The sequence below is a fragment of the Barbus barbus genome (assembly GCF_936440315.1).
Source record: "Barbus barbus genome assembly, chromosome: 11".
Lineage (NCBI taxonomy): Eukaryota > Metazoa > Chordata > Actinopteri > Cypriniformes > Cyprinidae > Barbus > Barbus barbus.
The window spans coordinates 16087293-16112181 of record NC_136739.1 but is presented as its reverse complement, the minus strand read 5'-3'; the positions used below and the strand labels follow the sequence as shown (position 1 = coordinate 16112181).

General features: G+C 35.0%; 1 protein-coding gene across 1 annotated transcript in view; it reads right to left on the bottom strand.

The window, feature by feature from the left end:
* The window catches only part of LOC306877406 (rho GTPase-activating protein 15-like), a 37447-nt gene extending 13816 nt beyond the window's left edge, over positions 1-23631 (bottom strand). Inside the window, exons 1-12 of the mRNA XM_079429179.1 lie at positions 23477-23631; positions 20781-20925; positions 20015-20074; positions 19622-19683; positions 19440-19527; positions 18525-18614; positions 10158-10256; positions 9764-9902; positions 8195-8317; positions 5362-5460; positions 5190-5267; positions 4723-4857 (exon numbers count right to left, since the gene is read on the bottom strand). Coding sequence (XP_079285305.1) covers positions 4723-4857; positions 5190-5267; positions 5362-5460; positions 8195-8317; positions 9764-9902; positions 10158-10256; positions 18525-18614; positions 19440-19527; positions 19622-19683; positions 20015-20074; positions 20781-20915 — 1108 coding nt within the window. The 5' untranslated portion in view covers positions 20916-20925; positions 23477-23631. The remainder of the gene's footprint in view (positions 1-4722; positions 4858-5189; positions 5268-5361; positions 5461-8194; positions 8318-9763; positions 9903-10157; positions 10257-18524; positions 18615-19439; positions 19528-19621; positions 19684-20014; positions 20075-20780; positions 20926-23476) is intronic.
* Between the last annotated feature and the right edge of the window lie 1258 nt (positions 23632-24889).

Here is a 24889-nt window from a genome sequence, read left to right as displayed (position 1 = left end):
ATAAGGTCATGTAGAATAAGGACCTGCTCTTATCATCTGATCTCTCTATAAGTGTTACTGGATCTTAGCGCTGCGTTTTACAATATCGACCACAACATTCTTTTAAATAGACTAGAAAATTATGTTGGCATTAGAGGAAATGCACTGGCATGGTTCAAATCGTACTTATCTGACCGCCATCAATTCGTGGCAGTAAATGAAGAGGTGTCATACCAATCAAAAGTGCAGTATGGAGTACCTCAAGGCTCAGTGCTAGACCCCTTACTTTTCACGCTTTACATGTTACCCTTGGGAGATATCATTAGGAAACATGGTGTTAGCCTTCACTGTTATACTGATGATACTCAGCTCTATATTTCTTCGCGACCCGATGAAACATACAATTTGCAAAACTAACGGAATCTATAGTTGATATCAAAAACTGGATGACTAGCAATTTCTTAATGCTAAATTCTGAAAAAACAGAGGTGTTAATTATTGGACCAAAAACTTTTGCATGTAATAACCTTGATCACTGTCTAATACTTGATGGCTGCTCTGTAAATTCTCCGTCATCAGTTAGGAACCTTGGCATACTTTTTGATAGCAATCTTTCCTTCTAAAAACATGTTTCTAGCATTTTTAAAACTGCATTTTCCATCTTAAAAGTATATCTAAATTACGACCTATGCTCTCAATGTCAAATGCAGAAACATTCATTCATGCGTTCATGACCTCGAGGCTAGATTATTGTATTGCTTTATTGGGTGGTTGCTTTGGGCATTTAATAAACAAACTCCAGCTGGTTCAAAGTGCAGCAGCTAGATTTCTTACTAGAACCAGGAAGTATGACCACATTAGCCCGGTTCTGTCAACATTTACATTTACATTTAATCATTTGGCATAGTATACTTATAGTTAAATCTGTCAGTAGGTTAGTTGTGTATAGGTTTATAGTGTTTTTTTACTTCATTGTTGTATGTCTGTTTTTATGTAGCACCGTGGTCCTGCAAGGCACGACATTTCGTTCCACTGTATGTCCCCACATGTAGCGGAATGACAATAAAGCTCAACTTGAACTTGAACTTGGAGAGGAGAAGTTTGGATACTTCTGCCTCGGTGAGGGGACAGAAGGAGAAGATGGGAGTTAGAGCAGTGGATGTGGTTGATTGGAGGTCCTGTGGAGTTGAGAACTGGTTACTGATTGTTCTAGTTTTGTCTGTGAAAAAAGTGGCAAATTCGTCAGCGGTTATCGAAGTGGTGGGAGGTGGAGGAGGGGGACAGAGGAGAGAATTAAATGTTCTGAAGAGATTGCGCATGTCTGGAGCGCTGTTGATCAAGTTGTGGAAGTGTGAGGATTTGGCAGTGTGGACTTCAGTAGAGAAAGATGAAAGCAAAGACTGATACCTACTCAGGTCCGACGGGAACTAACACTTTGCACAATCACACAGGCTCGTTCTCAGCTGAGGCGCAAATTATTCTAATTACCAGTAAGTGCAATCAAACATAAAAACCTCAACGAAAATGCAGAGTAGAAATAGGTAGGAAACGAACTATTCCTTCCTAGCAGTAAGTAAATAACTTAAACAATAGAACTGCGACCAAGTATTTAAAACACTTACGCGAGCTGTCATCCGTTTCTTGTGGTGACTAATCGGCTTTCCCGATTTTTTTCAACACTGCACTGGCTCCCTTTTAAACATCGTATACATTTTAAGATCTTGCTAATTACCTATAAGGCCCTGAATGTTTTGGCACCTCAATATTTCAGTGTGCTCTTATCACATTATAGTCCTTCACGTCCGCTGCGATCTCAAAACTTATCCCATTTGATAATGCCTAGAATATCAAAATCAACTGCGGGCGGGAAATCGTTTTCCTATTTAACGCCCAAACTCTGGAACAATCTACCTAACGCTGTTCGGGAAGCAGACACACTCTGTCAGTTTAAATCTAGATTAAAGACCCATCTCTTTAACCTGGCGTACACATAATACACTATCGCATTTCTATAATTCAAATCCGTTAAAGGATTGTTAAGCTGCATTAATTAGGTCAACCGGAACCGGGAACACTTCCCAAAACACCCGATGTACTTGTTTATTAGTCTGTAATATTATATTAGTAATATTAGTCTGTCTCGTTCTTATTCTGAGGTCACCGTTGCCACCCAGATCCAGACTGTATCCAGATCAGATGGTCACTGCAGCCACCCGGATCCAGTCCGGATCAGCACCTAGAGATGACCTCTACAGACTTGCCTCAAATAAGGCATCAATATGTTTAATCCTAAAGTAACCAAAAAATATTGCAATTATTGAATCAGTATGATTAAATTAGAGATACACATTAGTATAGGGAGGGACCAATTCTCAGTATTAACTACAGTAGCTGCTTATTAGCATGCCTATTATTAATATATTGGCTGTTAATTAGCACTTATAAAGCACATATTCTGCATGACCATATTCAACAGCCCTAATCCCATACCTAAACTTAACAACTACCTTACTTGCTATTAATAAGCAGCAAATTAGGAGTTTATTGTTTACATATTGCATACAACAACAACAGAAGTACAGTAGTATGTTATACCAACGTACCCATACCCTCCATTTTGATGAGACATGTTGCAGGTTTAACTAATTATACCTCCCGCTATTAGGGGCATTTTACAGTAATAATTAGTTGTCTAAACACTATCTGTAACTGATTGGGCTCATACTGATTAATTGGATACAAGCAGTTTGCGGTACTCTGGCCTACATGCAGCGCGAGTAAATATTTATTAGCAATTTACAAGATCACCCCAGGCCTGTTCCCATTCTGTCTCGCGCATATCTCCTTCCAGTGGGGATATACTGAGGTGCTGTATTCATAATGGTATCCCTGCACTTATTACAGTGAGCGTGCTGGCCTTTTGGTTCATTCCTCAAGACTCTCAGAATTAAATCATTCATTGATTTAAACAAACTAGAGAAAAAAAACAACTTAAAGTTGCTTTGAATAATTTTATTAATAAAATAAAACAAGTATGGGATTTGTAGGTTGATTTTCTCTAAAAAGCATAGATATAGTAGATATATTCAGACTATAAAAATATTGACAGGGAAGTTCTGGAAACCTGTGTGAAAACAATCATGATTTCTGCAGTTATGATTGGTGATACTTTCCTAAACCAAGACCCCAAAAGGCCACAAGAGGGCGCTAGGACATATTTATGAAAAATGATTGTGAAAAACGTATAAATCGCATTTAAACATGCATCATTTGACACTTGACTTACCACAGCTAGCCTAATAAAAATTATTTTCCAGAATATGTTTTAATTATTTATTTAGGCATTAGTTAAATGACATGGTTGAGGTCAATTATTTATTTATTCAAATGTTTTGTCTTTACAATTCTTACTTGCATTCCCCCTGTATAAATATACTATACCATTAAAAACAATAAAAAAGATTTCATGTTTTTTAAAGAACTCTCACATTCTCAGTAAGGCTGCATTTGTTTGATCAAAATACTGTAAGAGTTAGAACAAATATTAATGTGAAATATTACGATTAAAAAAAAGGTTTTCATTATAATAAAAATAGTCTTCAGTCTTCACATGATCCTTTGAAATCATTCTAATCTGCTGATTTGGTGCTCAAGAAATATTTCTTATCATTATCAATGTTGAAATCGTCTTAACCTTTTTTTTTCAGGATTCTTTGATAAATACAATGTTTAAAAAAACAGCATTGTTTGAAATAGAGGTCTTATTGAGGTCTGCCATTTCTGTTCAATTTAATGCATCCTCAGTAAAAGTTGAAGTATTAATTTCTTTAAAAAAAAACTGTTTGGAACTGACTCTAAAATTTCTTGGAGTTCTTGGCATAAAAAGGATTGAAAACTTCTACTCCGAACTTATCTTCCGTCATTCCTGTTCACAATGTTTAAGTCCATAAAGCTGCAATTGCGCCTACAATGTTCTGCATTGCCTATTTGCTCTATACTTACTCTCTATTTACTTGCCCGTATACGGCTTAGTACATAGCTTATCGCCACTATGTAGTTCACACGGCCACTAATCTGAAAGTGTTTGTTTTTAAACTAACAGGGCTTCAGAAACCGAACAAGTCATAAAACAAAAGTGCCGGACAAATGTTGTTTTAAGCACAAAGGTACATATATATATATTTCACAAGGTACATGCCTTTCAGAAGGTAGATTGCCCAAGAGAAACACACTGGCGTCAGCTGGACGCTTGAGATGAGGCCCAGAGTTTGCTCTGTGCTGCTTGAGGGAGGTTACACGTGACACTAAGGCCGATCTGGTGACAGTTTCTGTCTGGACCACAGGCCCTGACTTTGCCCTCTGGCCTGAGAAATTCCCCCATTCCCCAAACAGGGAGTTTGAATGATCTCAGCACCTCCCTGTCAAAGAGCGACCCCTTTTGGCTGACAGATCTGCAAGAATGCGTCTAAGAGGGTCAATCCAAATAGCACGACTCAACCAAAGAGTGGTTGAGCCATCCGTGGCTTGAATTACAGTTAGGAGGACTGGGTCAAACTAAGCTGTAAACCACGAATGGAAATAACTTGATGTTGCTGTGGAATACTTGAGCACAGTTTGAGTATTCTGAAGTCTCACGTCGCTGGGAAAGGTAATTAATCATTCCTTGTAATACATTTTAAAGGTTCTAATCCCAAATATTTGTAGCAATAACACTGATTTGCTCGTATCGATTTCAGTACTTACTAATGGCTTCCACAAACAAGTCGAAAAAACGAAAGGGAAACAGGGGCTCTGGCAGTTCACGGAAAAACATCTTTAGCGCTCCGGTGATGACATGGATGTCCTCCCATTGGCTGTCGCCCAAGTCAAGCTCCTCCTCTGGGGAAAGAGAGACACAGTCAGAGAAGCCAACAGAGAGAATTAGAACAACAGTCGTTTGATGAGGAAATTAAAAAATGCTAATCATTATGTCAACGTTAATACGACCCTTGAGAGCCAAACTCATTGTCCTGCTTGCATTTCACTGCATATCAAACCACATTGAAAATCCTTATCAAACAATTTGTGGCGCCTAATACAAATGAACCACTTTATACCTTTCAGCTAAGCCTTTAGAGCCAAACTGATAATGTGTCATTTAGATGAACACTGATTCAGCTGCTAGCCTTAAACCAACCACTGATGATAGATAATGACAGAATTAAACTTACCTTGGTCAACTAGGAAGCGTAGTTTCTGGATAATGGACAAATTGCCACTCACCCTGTATATCCCGTCAGCCTCCAGGCCTGTGAGGACGGGGTAAAGACATCTGTCAGTCAGTCAGCAAGGCACTACCACAATCATTTATTTAAAAAAATTACCATCTTTTCTGAACCATACCTCGTTTTTCTATTTCTTCAACACACAACTTCACAAATTTGGGCACTGTGGTCCTTTCTCTCTCGCACAGGGTCAGCATGTGACATCCAAACACTCGGTCTGTGAAAAAACATGACATTGAGAATAGTAAGTATATAAAGCTAAATTAGGATTTGCTAACACTTCGTATTACAGAGTCCATGTCATAGGTGTTAATTTATTCATATTAAACGTATCAATGATGATTAAAAACAATTAATAATATATCATTAAATGCAATTATTAAACCAATATCATTAATGCAATTTTTTATTGCTAACAATACTAATAAAATAAGGATTACCATTATTAATAATACAATAATGATAATAATAAAATAATAAAAGAGTTCTAAATTTAATTTAGCATAATAAATTAACTTGAAACAGCATCTTAAATTATTATTAATAATATTACTAATATAATAATATTTATTAACAATATTAATATAAAATACTAATAATAAGTAGCATAAAGATTAATAATAGTAGAGCTGTCAATTTAATGAGGTTTAGTACAATTAATTATAAACAAACGCATTTAACCAAAAATGTTGTCATAATTTACTCACATGTTGTTGTTCCAAACCTATACAAGTTTCTTTCTATTGTTGAACACAAAAGAAGATATTTTGAAGGACTTTGAAGAACCAAACAGTTGTTGGTCCCCATTGACTTCCACAGTAAGGAAAGAAATACAATGGGGACCAACAACTGTTTGATTACCAGCATTCTTCAAAATATCTTCTTTTATGTTCAACATAAGAAAGAAACCCATACAGGTTTGGAACAACATGAGGGTGAGTAAATATGTTAGGTTTTTTTGGGGTGAACTATCCCTTTAAATTTGTGCAACAAGTGGCATAAGACTGAAAAACATGTTTATGTTGGAAATAAACAATATATTGACTTTTAGTATTGTCTATTCAATGTACTCGTTTACCACAACAGTGTCTTAAATTTAGGCGCTTTTTTCAACAAATATCTGCAAGATATCTCTGATTATTAATCAACATATCATGTAATTATTATTATATTTTTTATTACTATTATTAGCACTTATAATAGCAATAAGTAATTACAAGCTGCTTCAAAAAAATAATTACAGATTAAGAAGTGCTCAATAGGCCTGCTTATTTAAGGACACATAATTATGAGCACTATAATGTAACGTGTGACCCAGGAATTTCACAGCTGAAATGCATAGTGGAATGTTTTCAGGCAGTCATATTTCAAAGACGGCCCACAAAAGATCAGAACGCTCCATAATGAGCAAAACTACAGTTGTCAGAGCAGAGGTGCAAGTGTCCTCATCATTTGGCTTTCTGGGTTTATATAGGACCAGGCGAGCTGTCCCAGAGGCTTCTGGAACATCAAAGATGTCCTGCTCTCATTTCGGCACCCGCGAAGAGCTGGGGGGAAGTGGCGATGTGCTAAATGCATAAATGACTGCAAGCAAGCCACCTTTGCATACAAATGCACATTCAGAAGGTTTCCAAGAGAAATATCAGGCAGGAGGGGCATTTCTAAATAAATTACTTTTAAAAAGCGTCAGTACAATATGGAACGATCCTAATTTCGCGATGGATGTTTAGCGGGCTAGCTGGCCTTGGAGCTCTGCCAGCAATAGCTATGTTAGGGGCCACCTGCGCTACTCTGTTAATCCCACAGTAGTTTTATTCATTCCCTCAATATTGTCCTCTTTGATCTCCCATTTACCCCCACAGATACTACATTAAAGGGTCTTTTTTGACACCAGAGGAAATTAAAGATATCATTACCTTCATCCGAGGGTTCCAAGTATGCTTAAAATATCCTTTAATGTTATGTTTGGTGTACGCCATGAATGGAATAAATTAGTTACAGTCTTTAAGAATCGGCATCAGGGATTGCTTGTTGAACTGTTATAATGTGTAAAGGAAAAATAATCTCTTGCTTCCTTCTTTTTTTTAACTGGGTCACAGTTGTGTTTAATATGGAAACATGCAGAGCCAAAATAAACTAATGTCCTAAGATTGCACATTCATATGTCATCATGTAATATGTAACCTGTAATTATGTAGCATGTAATTATGACTATTAACTGGGCTACAACTGGGCAAAGTTGTTAAATGAAAAACACAAGATTTTTGAATCTGATAGTCGACGATGAGCTTAACATTGTAAAAAGATGATTGTAATTTTAACAGTTCCCTGAAATCTTAACGTTCCCTTACTGTATACAGTGAAAAACTGTAAAATACCTAACATTACAATTCATGTTATAGAGTAAAATATTATTGAATGTACAGTTTTTGGTAACAAAAAGAAAGTCGTCTAATAAGTTACAATGAAAAAAATGTTTATTCCCAGAATTACCTGCAATGTGACATTTGATGGTTTTTTTGTTTTTTATGGAAATAATTCTTCATATTATTTATTATCAGTTACATCTTCTGTTGGTAAATATTTATAGCATTAGTGTAATGTGTTATCAAGATGTTGTTGTTTTTCTACTGGTGTATGACATAGTGCACTTTCTATATATTAAAAATGGAAAAGCTGCGCGGGATGAACTTCAAATCATCATGTGATTTTCTCTTTACCACCTGCGTTATTATTGTGGTTGTCAGTAATGTTAAAGATACAAAACCAAGTTTAGTAGCAGCAGGGTTATACTAATTTGGCAGAAAAGGGCTGTTGGATTTACTGGATATACTGGATATAAAATGTACAATTTCATGGTTGTTCTTTAAAGTTGTTTACATTTTTACTGTACTTTTTCCTGAATTTTTTATACAGTGTATTGTGTGGAGCGCACATGGCGAATGCTTCACCTTTAATAAGGCCTTTCTCCTGTAGTGTTTTCATGGAGGGCCGTCTGGAGATGAACTTCTTCAGTCTGTTCTTAACTCCATTCTTGTCTGCGCTGTCTGAGGCGCTGTAATTCAGCTTGAACACTGTGCGGGGGATCAGAGGAGACACAGGAACAATGCTGTCACTGAACACTCGCCACATTCTTTTGAGGCTGTCTTTGTGCAAGTCCTGCTCATGCAAATAAGAGTGTCTCCTTTCTCCACACTGCTCAAAAGCAAATCAGAAGCACTACATTACTAAACATTCTGCTGAAATATTCTCCAGTGTACGTGAATATCTCATTTTACAGCATTTATTTATTGATTCCGGCCAATGTTAGTGTCAATATTACAACATCTTCACAAGTCCAGTGATTAGTATGTGACGAGCGAGAGCTCGGGCCTACTGCCCAGTATTCAGTACAGTAGTAAATTAATTCTCTTTGATACTCATTCGAGGCAGAAAATGCTGCAATTACCAATGACAGAAGCGTTTGGAGAGTGTCAAGTATCTTGTAATTTATAATAATGATTGACAGAGAGCAGACTGACTCCGTCTTACTCAACATCTCAACGGAGTTCAGAACAGCCGTATATAATGTCTGAAATTCAGCTTCTGTTGGTCTCTATCTCATATAGTAAATGATGTAATGAGATGCGCTAATGTGTCTGTATTTTACATCGTCATGTTAAACGCGGATGTTCTCGCTGTAGTGCTGTCTCGCAGTAACCAGACTGCATGTGGTCAAGGTGCTGCTGTGCTTCCTGTTCAGAATGTGACCACAACTGCACAGAAAAAAAAGATCTACAGTGCGTCGTAACAGTGAATTGCACAAAAACTTGTCCAGGTCACATTTCATCCCAAAATCAAAAGAGAAAAAACTGAAATTATATGCTACTCTTTTTTGTATATATAGATTTGATTAATAATTAAATTTTTGGACCATTATGATATTTATATATTTTTAAAGTAACAAGACAAAATATCGATTTATAACAAATTAAGTGCATTTCACAGAATTAAAATGTTGTTTTTTGTTAGTTTGTTTGTTTTTTGAATTTCCATTGTTATGGAAATAATTTCAAAATATATACTGTATGTGTGTGTATTTATATATACACATAATAAATATACACAGTACACACACACATATTATGTAAACAAAAACTTGGATGTGATTAGTCGCAATTAATCATTTGACAGCACTAATAAAAAAATAATACATCATTTTTTTTATATATTATAGTAATGATAATTTTTTTCTAAACTAATATATATATATATATATATATATATATATATATATAATTACTTTTTTTTTCTTTTGATTTTGTGGTTAAACTTTATCTAGACAGGTTTGGTGAACAGACCGTATCATCTGTTCTGCTAAACTCATGAATGTGGATATTAAACAGTGGTGAAGAGAAGCTGCAACCCGACACACTCACTGTTTCTGAACTCTCTGTGTTGATTGCCAGTTATCACCTCTCTCCCCTCTGTCTCTTTCGCACACACACACACACACACACACACACACACACGTTACTCACTGAGGGAGTGTCTGTTTTCAGATTTGATCTCTTTCGGTTTAGGTTTGGTGGGTTCACAGGTCGGTCTGGACAAGCATTCTATGCTGTTGGGCCTGTGTAGGGCTGCTCTACCACAGGTCTGGCCTCCAGCTCCACTCGACTACACCACAACATCATATAAAAGATTCATCACTTAGACGCAGAAATAACATCCAAAAAATGTTGCTATTTGAAGTATTTATCCCAGTTTTAGACGTTTAGCTACTGATGAATTAGTGTATTTAACCATTTACCCATATATTAAAAAATATAGTTCTTCATATGTAGTATAAGACCCATAATTAAATTCCCCAATGAGTACATGCTAATGTAAAAATGTATAAAAATCTATTTTGTCTTTTAGCAATTAACTTACCACACTATCCACTGTTTTCTTGATGGCATCATGCCATTTACAGATGGTTGGAAAGTGATCTGCCTGCAGCAAAAACTCATGACCATTTGAGGTGGTTATCTGTTTGAAAAAGACAGTTGAAATAAAAGTTTAAAAGTGGCATAGCACTAAAGCAAGCTGGCGCGTCACCTGCCAATAACAGACCTATGTATTAATAAACTGTACTACATCACAACTCTAGAACTGTATATAGCAAAATAGTACAATCTTTTATTGCTTGCTGTAACATTGCTTTTAACTGTAACTGTAACCAAATAAATGTTAATTTTATGAAGAAATTAATACTTTTATTCAGCAAAGACATATTAAATTGGTCAAAAGAGAATATAATGTTACAAGAGATTTCTTTCAGGTTCGAATAAATTCTGTTCTTTTAAACGTTTTATTCATTATAGAACCCTGAAAAATCCATTATAGAAAAATTAATTAGTCAGGATTAAAACTATAATGTTTTTAGTTTTTGTATGTCTCCCCAAAAATAATAAGCAGCAACATTGCTTAATGAGAAATGTTTCTCGAGGACCAAATCAGCATATTAAAATGATTTCTGAAGGATCATGTGACACTGAAGACTAGAGTAATGACTGCTGAAAATTCAACTTTGCCATCACAGGAATAAATTACATTTTAAAATATATTCAAATACAAAATAGTCAAATATTCAAGTATTATTATTATTATTTTTTTTTTTCAAATAAATGCATCCTTAGTAAGCATTAAAAACACTTATTTTAAAACATTTAAAAATATTGCCAAACCAAAACTTTTGAAGGGTAGTGTATGAGGAGAAAAAACAAAACAAAAAACACTCCCTTTTTTCCACATTAAAAGCTAAAAATGCAAAGTCAATAATAAACATTGTGTGAAGACGGCAGATCTCAGGGATACAATTACACAAACAAACAAAAATACAAAAAGATGGAAAGTGAGAAATCTCAGATGCACTAAGCCTTTTGACAAGCTATTAGTTTGATACCTGACTAAACATTAGACTTATTTCTCGAGACTGCCATAACATCACATGGCACAGTCGCACAGAATAAGTGGCCTTCCCAGAAACAAAATGCAAGCAAACACCAACGCTAAGGTCAGAATTGTCAAATACTGTTGCACAGAACAGATACTTGTTATTTTAAAGAGAGCTGACACTGCATATTTCAAAAACCTAAAATCATTTTAGAGTGGTCAGTCTCTAAAAATACCAGGCCGGATCACAGAATACATTTCTCCTTCCCCCCATACAGTCACTCCACATAGACGTCCAAAGTTTTTGCCTGTTTAAAACAGACTTTTCTGACTTTGAGAGAGGGTGGCAGGGGGAATCAAGCAGTCTCTTTGGGGATGGAGTGAATATAGAGGGAATGGTTAGGGGCACAATTCTTGTCAGAGTGTGTTTGCGATCCCTCTATTCTTCAGAGTGGAACATCCGAGAGAGCATGTTTGTTCTGAAGCTCCTTCTTTCCTGGAGGGTGCCTGCGGACATGACAGTAATAGTTTGTATTGGGGTGGACTTGTTGGAGTCCTTGTTGGCGGTTTGAACGGGTGAAACAGATCCACTTTAATGAAGGATATTTGTGCTGCAGGTCATCAGAAACTTTCAAATGGCAGTTTCATATCTCTTTCTGGTTTTGCTGTTGTACAATGCGTGAAGCTTGTGCAAATCAGTCCCCTTTTATGCAGAGTCGACAGATATTTTATGCATGTGACAACATCCTTTTTTTCTCATTCTTTTTGGACATTGAACATAAAATGAACCGTATGACACATTGCCGTTCCACTTTGATTCAGAAGAAAGCGCGGTGATAATGTCTCACAACCCAGCACGCAATGTATCAAATAATTCAAATAGTATTTCAAAGCCAAACCAGCCTTAATAAATTCAACACCAAAGCTCGATTAAGTTAAACTGAAACACATTTTATGTCTTTCAGAATAGCTCATCCTGTAAATCAAGCGGTTTCAAAAACCAAAACATTGCATTGGTCTTTGATTTCATGAAGATTATCTGAAAGCGTTGGCTGATGAGTCATGAGTTTTGTCCTTTCTGCTTCTGAAAAAACGATAATCATCTTTCCAACTACCCACTGCTATATTCACCAATACCTCTCCAGAATCAAGCTCTCATAATTTATGCTATGTTTCATCTCTGCATGTGGTGATGTCCATGAAAAAGAAGGGCCCATAGATGTAATGCAATGTTAGTAGTATGCACATATATTTCTATGGACAGTTAAAGCTGTTATGAACAACTTAACAAGCCTTGCAATTTTTACTGCTGTTGTAATGGAATTTTTGATTTTCATCTATCTTCTTCTAACATCTCCTAACTGTCATTTATTTTGTATATTAAATAGCTACGTATTTGTTTTTCTTTTTTAGAGAAATGCAATGTCTATTCACTTTCTGCATCACTCCGTATATGAAATAATACACTTTTTGCATTAAAAATAAGTTACATATACAGCATACTATTACAGTCCTGTATTTAACATTGGTGACTTTAACCTTCAGTGTCTCTTATTGCAGATAGCCTGGATAGTCTGTTACACAATCTCTCATCAATGTTGTTAAAATAATAATAATAATACATATTTAAAAAATGTTTTGAAAGAATATTATTGGTCAGGAAAATGGCAAATTGGCAGAGGAGCTGTTTGGAAAGCAGGGACTGGTGGAAAGTTTTGTGTTGCACGAGTGGAAATAAGAAAGCGTATAACATAAAAGCACTACGCTTTTAATAACACTGTTTAATGAGGGGGAATTTGAATATCTGGGCTCTCACTTTGACTCTTCATTAATGTTTAATTATGCAGAGCGGTACAAAGACCAGAGTGCTATTTGTGACTGAACATTTGTGTTTTGCTGTTAAATTAAACATTAATTTGCAAGCTACATAAAGACATAACTCAACTTTGAAGCGCTTTAGATAGGAGGGTTAATTATCTCCAATTTTCCACAACTCCTGAGATGGGTCTGGCTAAGAGAGCTATCGGCTTCCCAGAGAAAACAAAAGCAAAATCAGAGGAAATGGAGGAAGATGCACTGCGTTTCCCTGATACTTTCTCGTGCACAATGTTTAATTCAATGCTTCAGACTGCATAGGCCAGATTAAAAATATTAATAATAACAATGACAGAAACAAAATCTTTGTAAAATGTTTCACGAGCGAGAAAAACTGTTTCCGTAACCTACATTCACCAGATTTCAATTTTAAATGAGCAAGCTATTCTCGTAAAGGATTGAACCATCAGTGGATTTGATTAAAATTGTGAGTTGTAACATGCAAATACAAAAAACTTCCACAAATGAACAGCTGAACTAAAAGTTAAAGTTAGCAATACATAATACAGAAGCAAGCAGGGCTAGTTGTCCCACTGGGAAGATGTCACAAGGACTTTTAATGTGTTCTCTCTAGCAGTGGTTTTGTAGGTTGGCTTAAAGAGCGTTTCTTAAATTGAAAAACAAAAAGTGAGTTCTTTATTTTTCCTGAGCAAGAACTATTTGTCCTGAGACACTGTAAATCGTATGCTCTTGCTAAGAGAGAGTTATTTTGCGGCTCTAATCTCCTTTGTAATCTGCTGGCTGAATCTCAAATCCTTCCGTTCGCCCCATGATTATTACCGAATATAAAGTATATTGTTTTGTTATGAATACTGAAAGTAATGCTCAATACAATGTAAGCAGCTTTGAAGACAAGCAAATACCTTTCCCTCAACTCTCTTGCAAAGTGGTCTTAAGAAAAAGATTGCTTGATCGCAAGCTTAGAGGTACAGTAATATATTTCATATCTACAGTAATATATTTTGTATCTTGGAAAATTTTTCAGCGTCATTTATTTTTAATAAATAAAATGTCATTTATGTCTTTTGTCTATTGTTTTACTATTGTCTCAGATTATATAAAAATATATTACTAAATATTAAAATATGCGATAACTCAAAAATTTAAAATAACTCGAAATAAACATCTTGAACTGACTTCAATAATAAAAAAAAAAAAATTCCAATGAATCTGTAATTTTGTCAAAATTATGCAAAAAGCACAAAAATATTATTTAACTATATGTATTTAGGGTACATAAAATGCTATCTGCAGTTACGCTTAGTAAAGTAAAGCACACTGAGTCCGAAATTCTCGCGCGTTAAAAACTAAATATGACCTCATGTAGTGTCAATCACGTTAACACACTGCCTCCAAAACTTTCATCCGTCATAAAAATAAAAAAATCAGATCAGGTTCAATTTTCTGCGTCTTTAAAATTTCCAAGCATTTTAATAGGAAATGATGACAAATACAGAAAAAAAACTCATATGAAAATTCCGAACTGAGTGTGCAATGACCTTAAGTATTTAGTATTAAGTAGTAAGTGTTTTTATTTTTTTATTTTTTATCATTTGAGATGTGGTGGAAATGTTTTGAAATAAATACATACATAAATAGTAAAAAAAAGTGAAAAGTGTTTTAAACAAGTGGATGTGACTCGAATATTAATTGAAAAATTCATTCATATCTCTTTACATTTCAAACATCTGGAGACAAAGAAACAATGTCAACCATTAAAGTTATTTTTAAAGACTGATCCTTCCAAGTGCATTGCCAACATTGCTCACAAATCGTTAAATGTGCTACGCCTTTAGCCTGCAATGTCATTTGGATCAAATATATTTTGATAGAAATGACAACAAAGTCCAGCGTTGAGTGTCCCACTGCTGTGACAGTCAGGTTAAGGCTGTTTAAATCTACCACAATGAGTGACAATCTAAACAACATCCTGTAATTAGACAATACATCACTTCATTAGCTCAATTCTGTAAAGTGTCCTCTCAAGAGCACGATACTTAGTGGTCCTTCTAGGCAAGCCATTCGAAGTGTCAGATCTCTCCTGCTCACTGTAGGCCTGTCAGTCTGTCATAATCTGCAGTAAACATGCCCGAAAGGTGCCGCTGACAGTGTCTGGCCAAAGATCTTCACTTCCATGGACAGTTTAGGAGATGGCGTATGGACATGAACCACATGCTGCTTATCAAACATCACAATAGCCTCTGCTGGCCTCATTCCAAATGGTACAAATTGGTTCGTAATTGCTGCTTATTCTCTGTCCACTTTTTGAGGAAGGATTAATTTGTTCATTTATTTTTTAACCCTGTCTGACTTTAGTCAAGGATTCCTCCTTTAACTCTGCATGCTTTAAAACCATAATATTATCCACTAATAGTTTATTGTTGCAGTTTATGATATACACAAAGGGAAAATGTAAAGCTACAGGTGAAAGGACAATGCAACAGTTTAAGTTTTAGCTCTGCTGTCTCTCCAGCTTGACGCCACATGCCGGCATATGATATTTCAATCAGCCTCAGATGTTTCCTCTTGATTCTCAAACACGCATGCCAGGCACCTATTGTCAATAATACGAGACAGTTGTAAAGTCTTAGTGCACTCGCTTTTGTGTGACAGGATTGCTGGATTTGATAGTCTTTTTCACGCAGGTGACGCAAACGCGGACACGATGAGACTTGGATTTCCATTGTCTGACTTTTTTGTTTCCTGCTGTATTGAAAACTGATAGGCTGTGCGGGATAGTTCTTTGGTTTTCAGGATGAATGTTTTGGAAGATAATACTTTTCCGTGGGTTGTTTAGTACAAGAAAAATAATCTGTATTTGATTTGTTTCTCACAGGTAAGATTTCTGTCATCATTTACTCTCTCCCTTATGTAGTTCAAAACATGTATAACTTTCTTTCAGCTGCAAAAAAAAAAAACAATGTTTCAACTGTTTTTGTCCATACAATGCGAGTCAAAGGGGCCCAAAACGATGTTGAACCACACAGACTTTAATTGTATGGAAACAACATTGAACCACATTATCTTTAAATGTATGGACAAAAAAACACCCATATTTTTCAAAATATCTTCTTTTGATTTCCATAGCAGAAAGAAAGTCAAACAGGTTTGGAACCAGTGTTGATTTAGTTAAAAAAATCAGTCATTTTAATAAAACATAATATAAATAATAGACGAAAAAATGTATGCTCAAAAGAAAAATGTAATTAAAGCTAAACAGAAACATATTTAAAAAATAACCATAAGGAATAAAAATAAAAGTTGAAAATATACAAATAAAGAATAATTTAAAAATAAAATATACTACAATAGTATAATGCTAAAATTACACTGTTTGAAATGAAGGTAAGTACATGATGGCAGAATTCACAATTTTGGGTGAACTATTCCTTCAAGACAATACAAATGATCAAATTAGAAATGCAGGATCAAGGATCATGATTTTAGTTCTGTGTTAAGTGATTTGCACAAATGTGTATAAGTGCATACAGTCTAGAATCAGTTGTTTCAGTGGTCTCTCTTTTAAAGAAATGTGGTGTTCTCAGCAGCTCTAGAGTTTCATCTGTGTGTAGGAAAACACATTTAGTTTTGTAGGAGCTTTGAAAGTGATAAATGCATATAGCTCCCTGGGTCCATAACCCTTTTAAATGAACCAGAAAGGCTGTGTGAGTCAAACCACTGAACAACAGCGTGCTGAGAATTTCTAGTGAAGGAGATTCTTAGTTCAAGAAGAGAAAAAGTGCATATTTTACTCAATACTTGACATAAATGCTATGTGCTTTGCCACACATCACAGAAAAATGAAAGTCAATGTATATTACATTGATCAAAAGTGACAGTGAAAACATGCTTCAAAAATTCTCCGTTTCACAAAAAAGGCGAAACTATAATATTTATCAGAGAATAAATGTATCATTGTTTTCAATATGAATGATAATAAGAAATGTGAGCAGCAAATCAGCATATTAGAATGATTTCTGATGGATCATGTGACACCAAAGACTGGAGTAATTGCTGAAACTGCTAAAAAGTTCAGCTATGTATCATCAATAAATAACATTTTAAAATAAATTTAAACAGCTATTTTAAATTGCAATAATATTTCCCAACATTGCTGCTTAAATTGTAGTTGTGATCAAATGAATGACGCCTTGGCGAAAATAAATATAACAGACCTAGAACTTTTGAACAGCAGTTCATGTCTTAAGCAAAAGTTATATTCTAGCCCTTTGCACACTTGTTCACAATTTCCAAATTTATGGCCATTTAAAATATGTTCATTTGCAAAAATGCTAAATACAGCACCTCCAGCGTTGTGATTGCGATTCAAGGCTGCTAAGTTTCAACTGATAAATGCTGTAATCCTGGTATTAGTAGAGATATAAGGATCTGCACCAGCATTTAAGGTTAATATCGGCAGTGACAGAAGCACAAAAAGGAATGAAAGTCAACTCCAGATGCTTAAGACACTGATCAAAACCTCCAATGAAAGAACGTGAACTTCCTTAATCACAACTATCCCTCATCTGACACAAGTGTTTTGTCTTGCCCTAAGCCGAGCAGATCTTTGAGACCTCGGCTGAATGCCTCACAGATTACAAATCTAACTCTCCACGCTGCTGAATTAACGAGCCTCCACACTAATTTCTAATCCCGGTTGAGGTTGATTGACAGCGGTGGCAGACTACGAAATGGCTTGGTACCGTCATTACAAGCACTTTTTCTGTGTGAGAGTTTGGGATTATTTAAGATTACCGTTTAATGCCTTTTTAATCTCTCCTGCAGAGAGAGAGAGAAAAAAAAAGAAAAGATTTCTGGGCAAAAAACTGGACAGCAAGTACAGTGGCAGCGATAAGATACTATAATTTCGCGATGAAATCGGCTTTTTATCCTCGCTTTGCCTCATTATGTGAGCTAACTCTGCTATCAGTTTATTGATAAGCATTTGGAGCACCCAAAACACCAGATGAAAGATTATCTCGCTTTGCGTAAATCCTAATGAAAAGTCTTCACGACAACAATGACTGGACAGAAATGTCAGGAAATGCTTTTGGATCTTAAAGAACTTCGAACCCTGAAAGATCTATCCAGTCACTGTGTGCAGATAAAAGACTGCATATATTTTCTCTTGAAGGTTTTTGAGAGGTATGACACCAGCTCCAACAGTTCTTGCGCCGTTGGCCTGGTGAAAGCCCTGGACGCTAAGCAATTGGGTTTCTCTGTAGACGTTTCAATCCCTTGAGACTTCATAAATGTATTGAGCAACTTGGTTAAACTGTGATCTTACAAAGTTTGAGATTTGAGATAGATTATTAGAGACGAAGCAGGAAGCCTGAGTTGCTATTTGCACTTCTGTCAAATCTTCACTATCAACACTATATACTAAGATTCAAGTGCAATTATTAGCATTTGCATAGTTTTTGCTTGCTCTAATGGATGATAAACAGATGAAAGGATGAACTGGCTCATCGCGTCCCACTGTCCTACCTGAATCACGTTTTTTCGGCTGGATTTCTCTGTTGTCCACCCGATTACAGCCCCACACAGATCCACACCATCTGGTTTACCACCTGGTTTCTGTGGAGAAAGGACAATTATTTGAACACGTTTGCCAAGATACTAAATAGAAACACCACGTTTCTCGTGTCTCTTACGTGCCTCTGTGAAATAATAAACAACTGACGAGCACAATGTTTTGATACAGGACAGATCTCCTAATATTATATAATAATAGATCACATTTGTCAGGGGATTTTCACATTTATATTTAAAATGCTTTGTATGGGAGCGGCAGAAATAATAAAAAGGCTCCACGTCAGTAAAGGGGCATTTCATGCAGTCCTACAGTTTTAATGAGGTGGCAAAAATACTTAACTTCATCCTGATGACCTCTGTGTGTATTGCCCACAGAAATGGCAGAGAGCTCGGGGGCTTTATGGCCACTTGACCATGAGTGATGTTGAAACTAATATGAGTTGACCCCATCGATGGCCTCGACATACCATTTACAAGCATGACAAGGTAGCAAACCTCTTCTCATCCGAACCTCCTGTCTCTATCACGACATACTGCTCAAATCAGCAGAATAATAATATGGGTGGAGAGTCCCGTGCATGACGGGTAATTTATTTTATTTTTTTCAGCAGTGTTTTAAATAGTCGGAATCAAAGTCAAAGTTAAGAAGTGAGACAAATATGGAAATCATTATGCTTCCCCGCCCATGCCGCTAACAGTTATGCTGCTTAATGCACATCTGTAGCTATTCATACAATTCTGTTTCATGTTTTTACGCATTTATTTTTTGTTATAAAGGTAGGATTTATTTGTTTGACATTTTTTTAAATCTAAATACAGGTGCAGTTGCTCTTTTTGTTGATGTGTGTAAATGTGTTGTGGTCTTACCAAATTTGCCACGGCTTCTTGTTTGCTTTCTTTATAGAACAATAGTTGATTGGAGCAAAGAACAACCCAGGTTGAAGTCCAGTTTTTCCTGTGAAAATCATCTTTAAATGTCTTGTAGGCAAACAGACAGACAGAGAAAAACTGATAGATAAATTGATTGATTGAATGATAGACAGACAAACCGTAATTTCTTTCCTCCTTCAGCAATTTTGGCTTTGTTCAAATATTCTCCTTTTAAAATAGTCTGTAAACAGTGCACAAACACAAACACTTATTTAGTCTTCCAGAATTTAAAAACTACAGTAAAAAAGGTTTGGAAATAGTCTGGTTGGCTGCTGCATCTTTATTTATTTTACTGGTTCATTTACTGGTTAAAAATAAAGAGTTTTGAAACCAGGATTTAAATTTATTGTTTAATGAAATACTAAACTCTGTTTACACAGCTCACATTTCCGTTCTTTAAAATAATTATTATATTATGAACTTTGTGAGCGTAAATCAGTCGCTGCAGGCTCTTCTCGCAGACACATTTAAAAACCCAATTGTGGTAATGGAGGAGGTACGACAGATCATACCTGTGGCCTAACAGAACCATCAACGTTATGCTGAGACTGGTTCCTCCGGTGACGGTTGATCTGAACAAAGAGCATGTGTTGCTAAATGAATATCTCTCACCCAAATAATACTGAAACTATGGACTAAGTTGTGACCACATTTTGTTTTTTTGTAATATAAATCCTGTAATATATAATGTAATAGTTTATGTATTTATTTATTGATGTTTTTGGATAAATTGATATGCAACATTCTGTTAACTACAGTACAGATCATGTCTTTTCAGGTTGGTTGATTTGATCAGGTTAGTCACTGCACAGAATTTAATTTACATGCATGTTTACAAGTTTTACATATTTGTAAGTAATCCCATATTTAATTTAATTCCATGCATATTTCATATTCCATTATAATTCTGATTAAAATTGCAGTTTTTTTTAGTAATTCTTAGGTATCATAAAAATATATTGTGACTATGACACAAAATTATTGTAAGAGTAACAACACAGAGACAGTGCATGTTTTGGGTTGCAGTTTTTTTTTCGGTTGGTGAAAATGGCTACATTTCCACAGCAGTGAAAGCAGCCGGTCCTGTGCAGCAGTGCTGGCCTGCCCTCTGCTGTTCTGTGTCTGTTTCTAAAAACAGCCATTGCAACAGGAAGCTGCAAATTAGGTGTTGCATGAAATACAGTTACCCACACTCGTGCAGCATGTATTTCCTGAATGGACAGAGGGGCAAAAAATCATTTAATTGGTCCTGGACTGTGTGATTGCGCTCATGCTCACAGGTTTCTGTAGTGTGTCAGGTTCTGGTAGGACCATAGACTTTGTCTGGCTGAGTCTCTCTCCAGTGCTGCTTTGAGAGCTCTTGATCCTCATCTGAACGGCTCCAGGAAGCACCATTGCTGGCTGCTTCTGCATCGCTTTGATACTGAGGGGAAAAAAAATTGCAAAATACAAATACAAAATCTGTCCTTTGTTATTCTTAATGGCTCAAAATATAAACTACACATGAGTCAGACACACAGAAATATTTACATTTAATTACATCCAATAATTAATTGCATAAAATTTAATTTAACAAATAAAAGCATGTGACAATTTGCTCCAACCTAATATTTATGAAAAATATCCCTGTTCTGAGAACACACATCAACCTCTTGTTAAAAATTGCCTTAATATTATATTTGACTATATTTGACTTTCTGAATGTATTCCAGTGTGATTTTATGTTCAGTTGTTTAAACAGCAGCTTATTTTATCGTCGAGAACAGAATATCATTTTGAACTAGGATTTAAAAGCAACTTTCAACGTGCTTTTATTTCTTTATATTAATACTGGTCTATCATTTATATTTACTTATATCATATTAACATATAGAAATGGGTTTTACATTGAATGCCTTATACCTTATATAAAAACATATAGGCTACGTATTTATATGGACTAGATATGAAGAGTTTATTTGCAAAAACATAACTCAATTTTTTACAATTTTCAAAATATTGCTTTTTTTTATTATGTTATCATGTTTTTATTGTGTTAGTTAGCTGTTTTTAAAGGTATTTTTTTAACCTAGTCAAAGTAACCCAACTGCAGTTGGATTGAGATGAATTGGAATGCACAATGAAAAAAAACATGATTTCTGAGAATTATATTTTTTCTGAGTTATCTGTTTTTGCAAATGAACTCTTCATATATATATATATATATATATAGAATAATACATGAAATAGTTCTAATTTCTATATGTTTCATGCATGTTTTTACTTCACATGACAATATGATTTTTTCATATATGGAAATGTGCATATATTACATTTGCGGATGAGTAGGCTTGGTGATAACCTCCCTGTGCTAGTCTTAACTAGCATTGGTTTTGTAGTAGCATATGCCTCTGTAAAATTATTTTAAATGTACCATGTTCACAAAACTCTGTTACTGGAGACATCTAATTTGAATTTCAGGCAATTCCATTGCAGTTCAGTCACATTGATAAAATTATTACAATTTTTCAATATATCAAAACGCTACTGGTCTTTTCAAGACATGGACTAAATTCACTTCCTGAATCATTTTCATCTAAGCTACAATAACAATTTCAGCTTTTAAAAAATGTTTACATATAGTGATATATAGACTACATTCAGTTGTTTTCTTTGACATATTTTAATATTGTGTCATTATTTGTTTTGCTGTCTGTAAGCAGATTTTTGTGTCAAAAGTTTCAACACCAGTGTTATTGCACCATCAAGTAGAGAGTGGAGGAACTCATCTGTCATGCTTTTTTTGTTTTTTTACAGCATCTGAACTTGATGCACACATATATATATATATATATATATACACACACACTTAAACTTGAATAAAAGTTTTTCTTATTTTGATAATTTGCCTTCACTTGTCAAATGTTTTACTTCAAAATAAACAGCCGACTCTTGCAAAACTCTACAGTGCATTTCACACTAACAGCCATTTTTTGTCATTACTCTAGCAGGTTTTAGACAGTGACAATTATGTCAACCACTAGTGTACTTTCTTTCTTTTTTTTTTCCATTTTCTTTAAGATGAACTATAATTAGTAAACATGTCATGATCACAGTGTACAGATATCAAGATCAGATGCCATTTACAGAACGATGCAAAAATCACAATACATTAAGCATATTCTAATAACTAATTATCCTTATTTTTCCTAATTATATTGATATTGTTCTTTTTATTTTATTTGATTACTATTATTTATCCATCTGCGGCAATACAAAGACTCTGATTATGTGTATATTTATATTTAAAATGGTAAACCATGAAATCCACCATTTCTATGATAGCACATGCTAGCATGACAGGAAATAAATAAATCTTCAAAAAAAAAAAAAAAGCACTACGGAAACAGTGCCACTTTCAGCCGTGCATGACGAGTTGCTTTTTTAACAATGGTTTTAACAGTGGGCAACAGTCTGCAATCTCTATAAGGGAATTCAATTCCAATAAAAGTTATAGTTTAAGAAAATATTCATATTTTAAACATTCAAATAATCAGTTCTGACATTTTGCCAGGGAAGCTCAGGGAAACGATGTAGTTCACATAACAGTCAATACTTTTCATCAGACATTTCAGAAACAAAATATGTTGAATTTCTGACCTGATATATTGTCATATATCAAGGTCAGTAATACTATTATATAATATAATGGCATATGCATGCATTTAAATGCATATACATACAAATTTGCTACAGATATGCATGTAAAATAGCACATGTGTCCCTCTACATATCTTATTTTTTACCTGATATGCAGTAAAGATGTAAGAAATAAAGATCTAACTTAGTGCAGCGAAAATGTAAGCAACCATCAATAAGCTTTCAGTAAGCAGCTGCCACCCAGAAAACATTTATTTTGTCGCATCATCTCATATTTTCTGTCATTACCCACTGCTGCTGCTGCTACAAAAATTGAATAAAGTGGACACTCGTACCTGGTTCTCGGTCGTATTCCAAAAAAACTGCTCAAAACCTGTTTCAGCAAAAACAGAAAGAAAGTGTCGTTTGGAGGAAGTGTACAAGTCACATGGGACACTCAAACTCTACGTCTCTCAAGATGTGCAAGCATTAGTGCATACATGGGGCTTCTGCTATTACACACTCTTCACTTCCTGAGGCCTGTCACAACAGTTTCAATCAAGATGGCTGCTGGGAGCTCACAAGAACAGATGAAAAGAGATCAGAACCATTTCAGCCTGAGACATCTCCACAGAAATAGATATGATGATGAGATTGACACTTATTTTGGAGAAGATTGGTTAAATTAGGCCAGGTTTGGGGGACAACATTAACTTGGTTTTAATGTCTATTAAGGTTGAAGGAAGTCATTTCTATATGATTGACATAATATTCACATTACTGTGATGACTGCCCACATTATATTGTTCTCCTAAAACTACAGCAAATTTAAAACGTAATCATGTTTCTTTTTATGTCTAACCAGTTCACTTGCAATTATTTCTGTTTCAGCTGGGTGTATAGTTAAATATACATTTGGTGCACCATAACCCCGTTTGACTCAGTTCATACAGGAAATAGTATAATAGCATGTGGTTTGAAGCCTTTCACCCCTCTTAGCCTTTTTAATTTTGCACTAAACTAAAATAAGGGGCCCAAATTATATCTAGGGGCTAGATGATTAGAAGAAGAAGACCTAAATAAAACTTTATTGGTGAGTATTAGGTTCATTATTTAATTATCTATTTAATAAAGGTAATATTCTGTATATTTTAACAGAAAAAAAATGATTGCATTATAAAGTAATTATTTAATAGCAACTTATAAGTCAAATAAGTTTATTAATAATTTAATTAAAAGGGTTGCAATCAAACAATAACGACCTGAGGAGGTTAAATGTAATAGTGAGTGCAGAGCACAGTTCATTTTATAGAGAAAACAAAACATTTTATTATGATTTTTCTGTATTTATACACCCATAACATACAACCAATAAATGAATAAAAACAATACACAACGCATCTGTGTAGCGTACTTGAATTCGGCCACTAGATGGAGACAAACACTCACAACATGAGAATCTCACGCGTGCCACTATTTAGTACATGGTTTGCAGGCCTACTTTTTGTTAGTTGGTTAGATTTAATATGACTATTTTGTTTTATTATTTTTATATTACAGGTTTATAAATCGATCCACAATAAACTGAACCGTGCACACTGTTAAGATCACACCGAAAAGATCAGATCATCAAAGAATTGCTCTTCTTAGTGGAATTTTCTTTCCGAGTTTTGAAAAGTTACATGATAGCTGGCTATATGGAAAATTTGACTCCTCATGATACGACTTCAGGGTGAAATATGATCCAGACAGGCTTTGTCAGATTCACT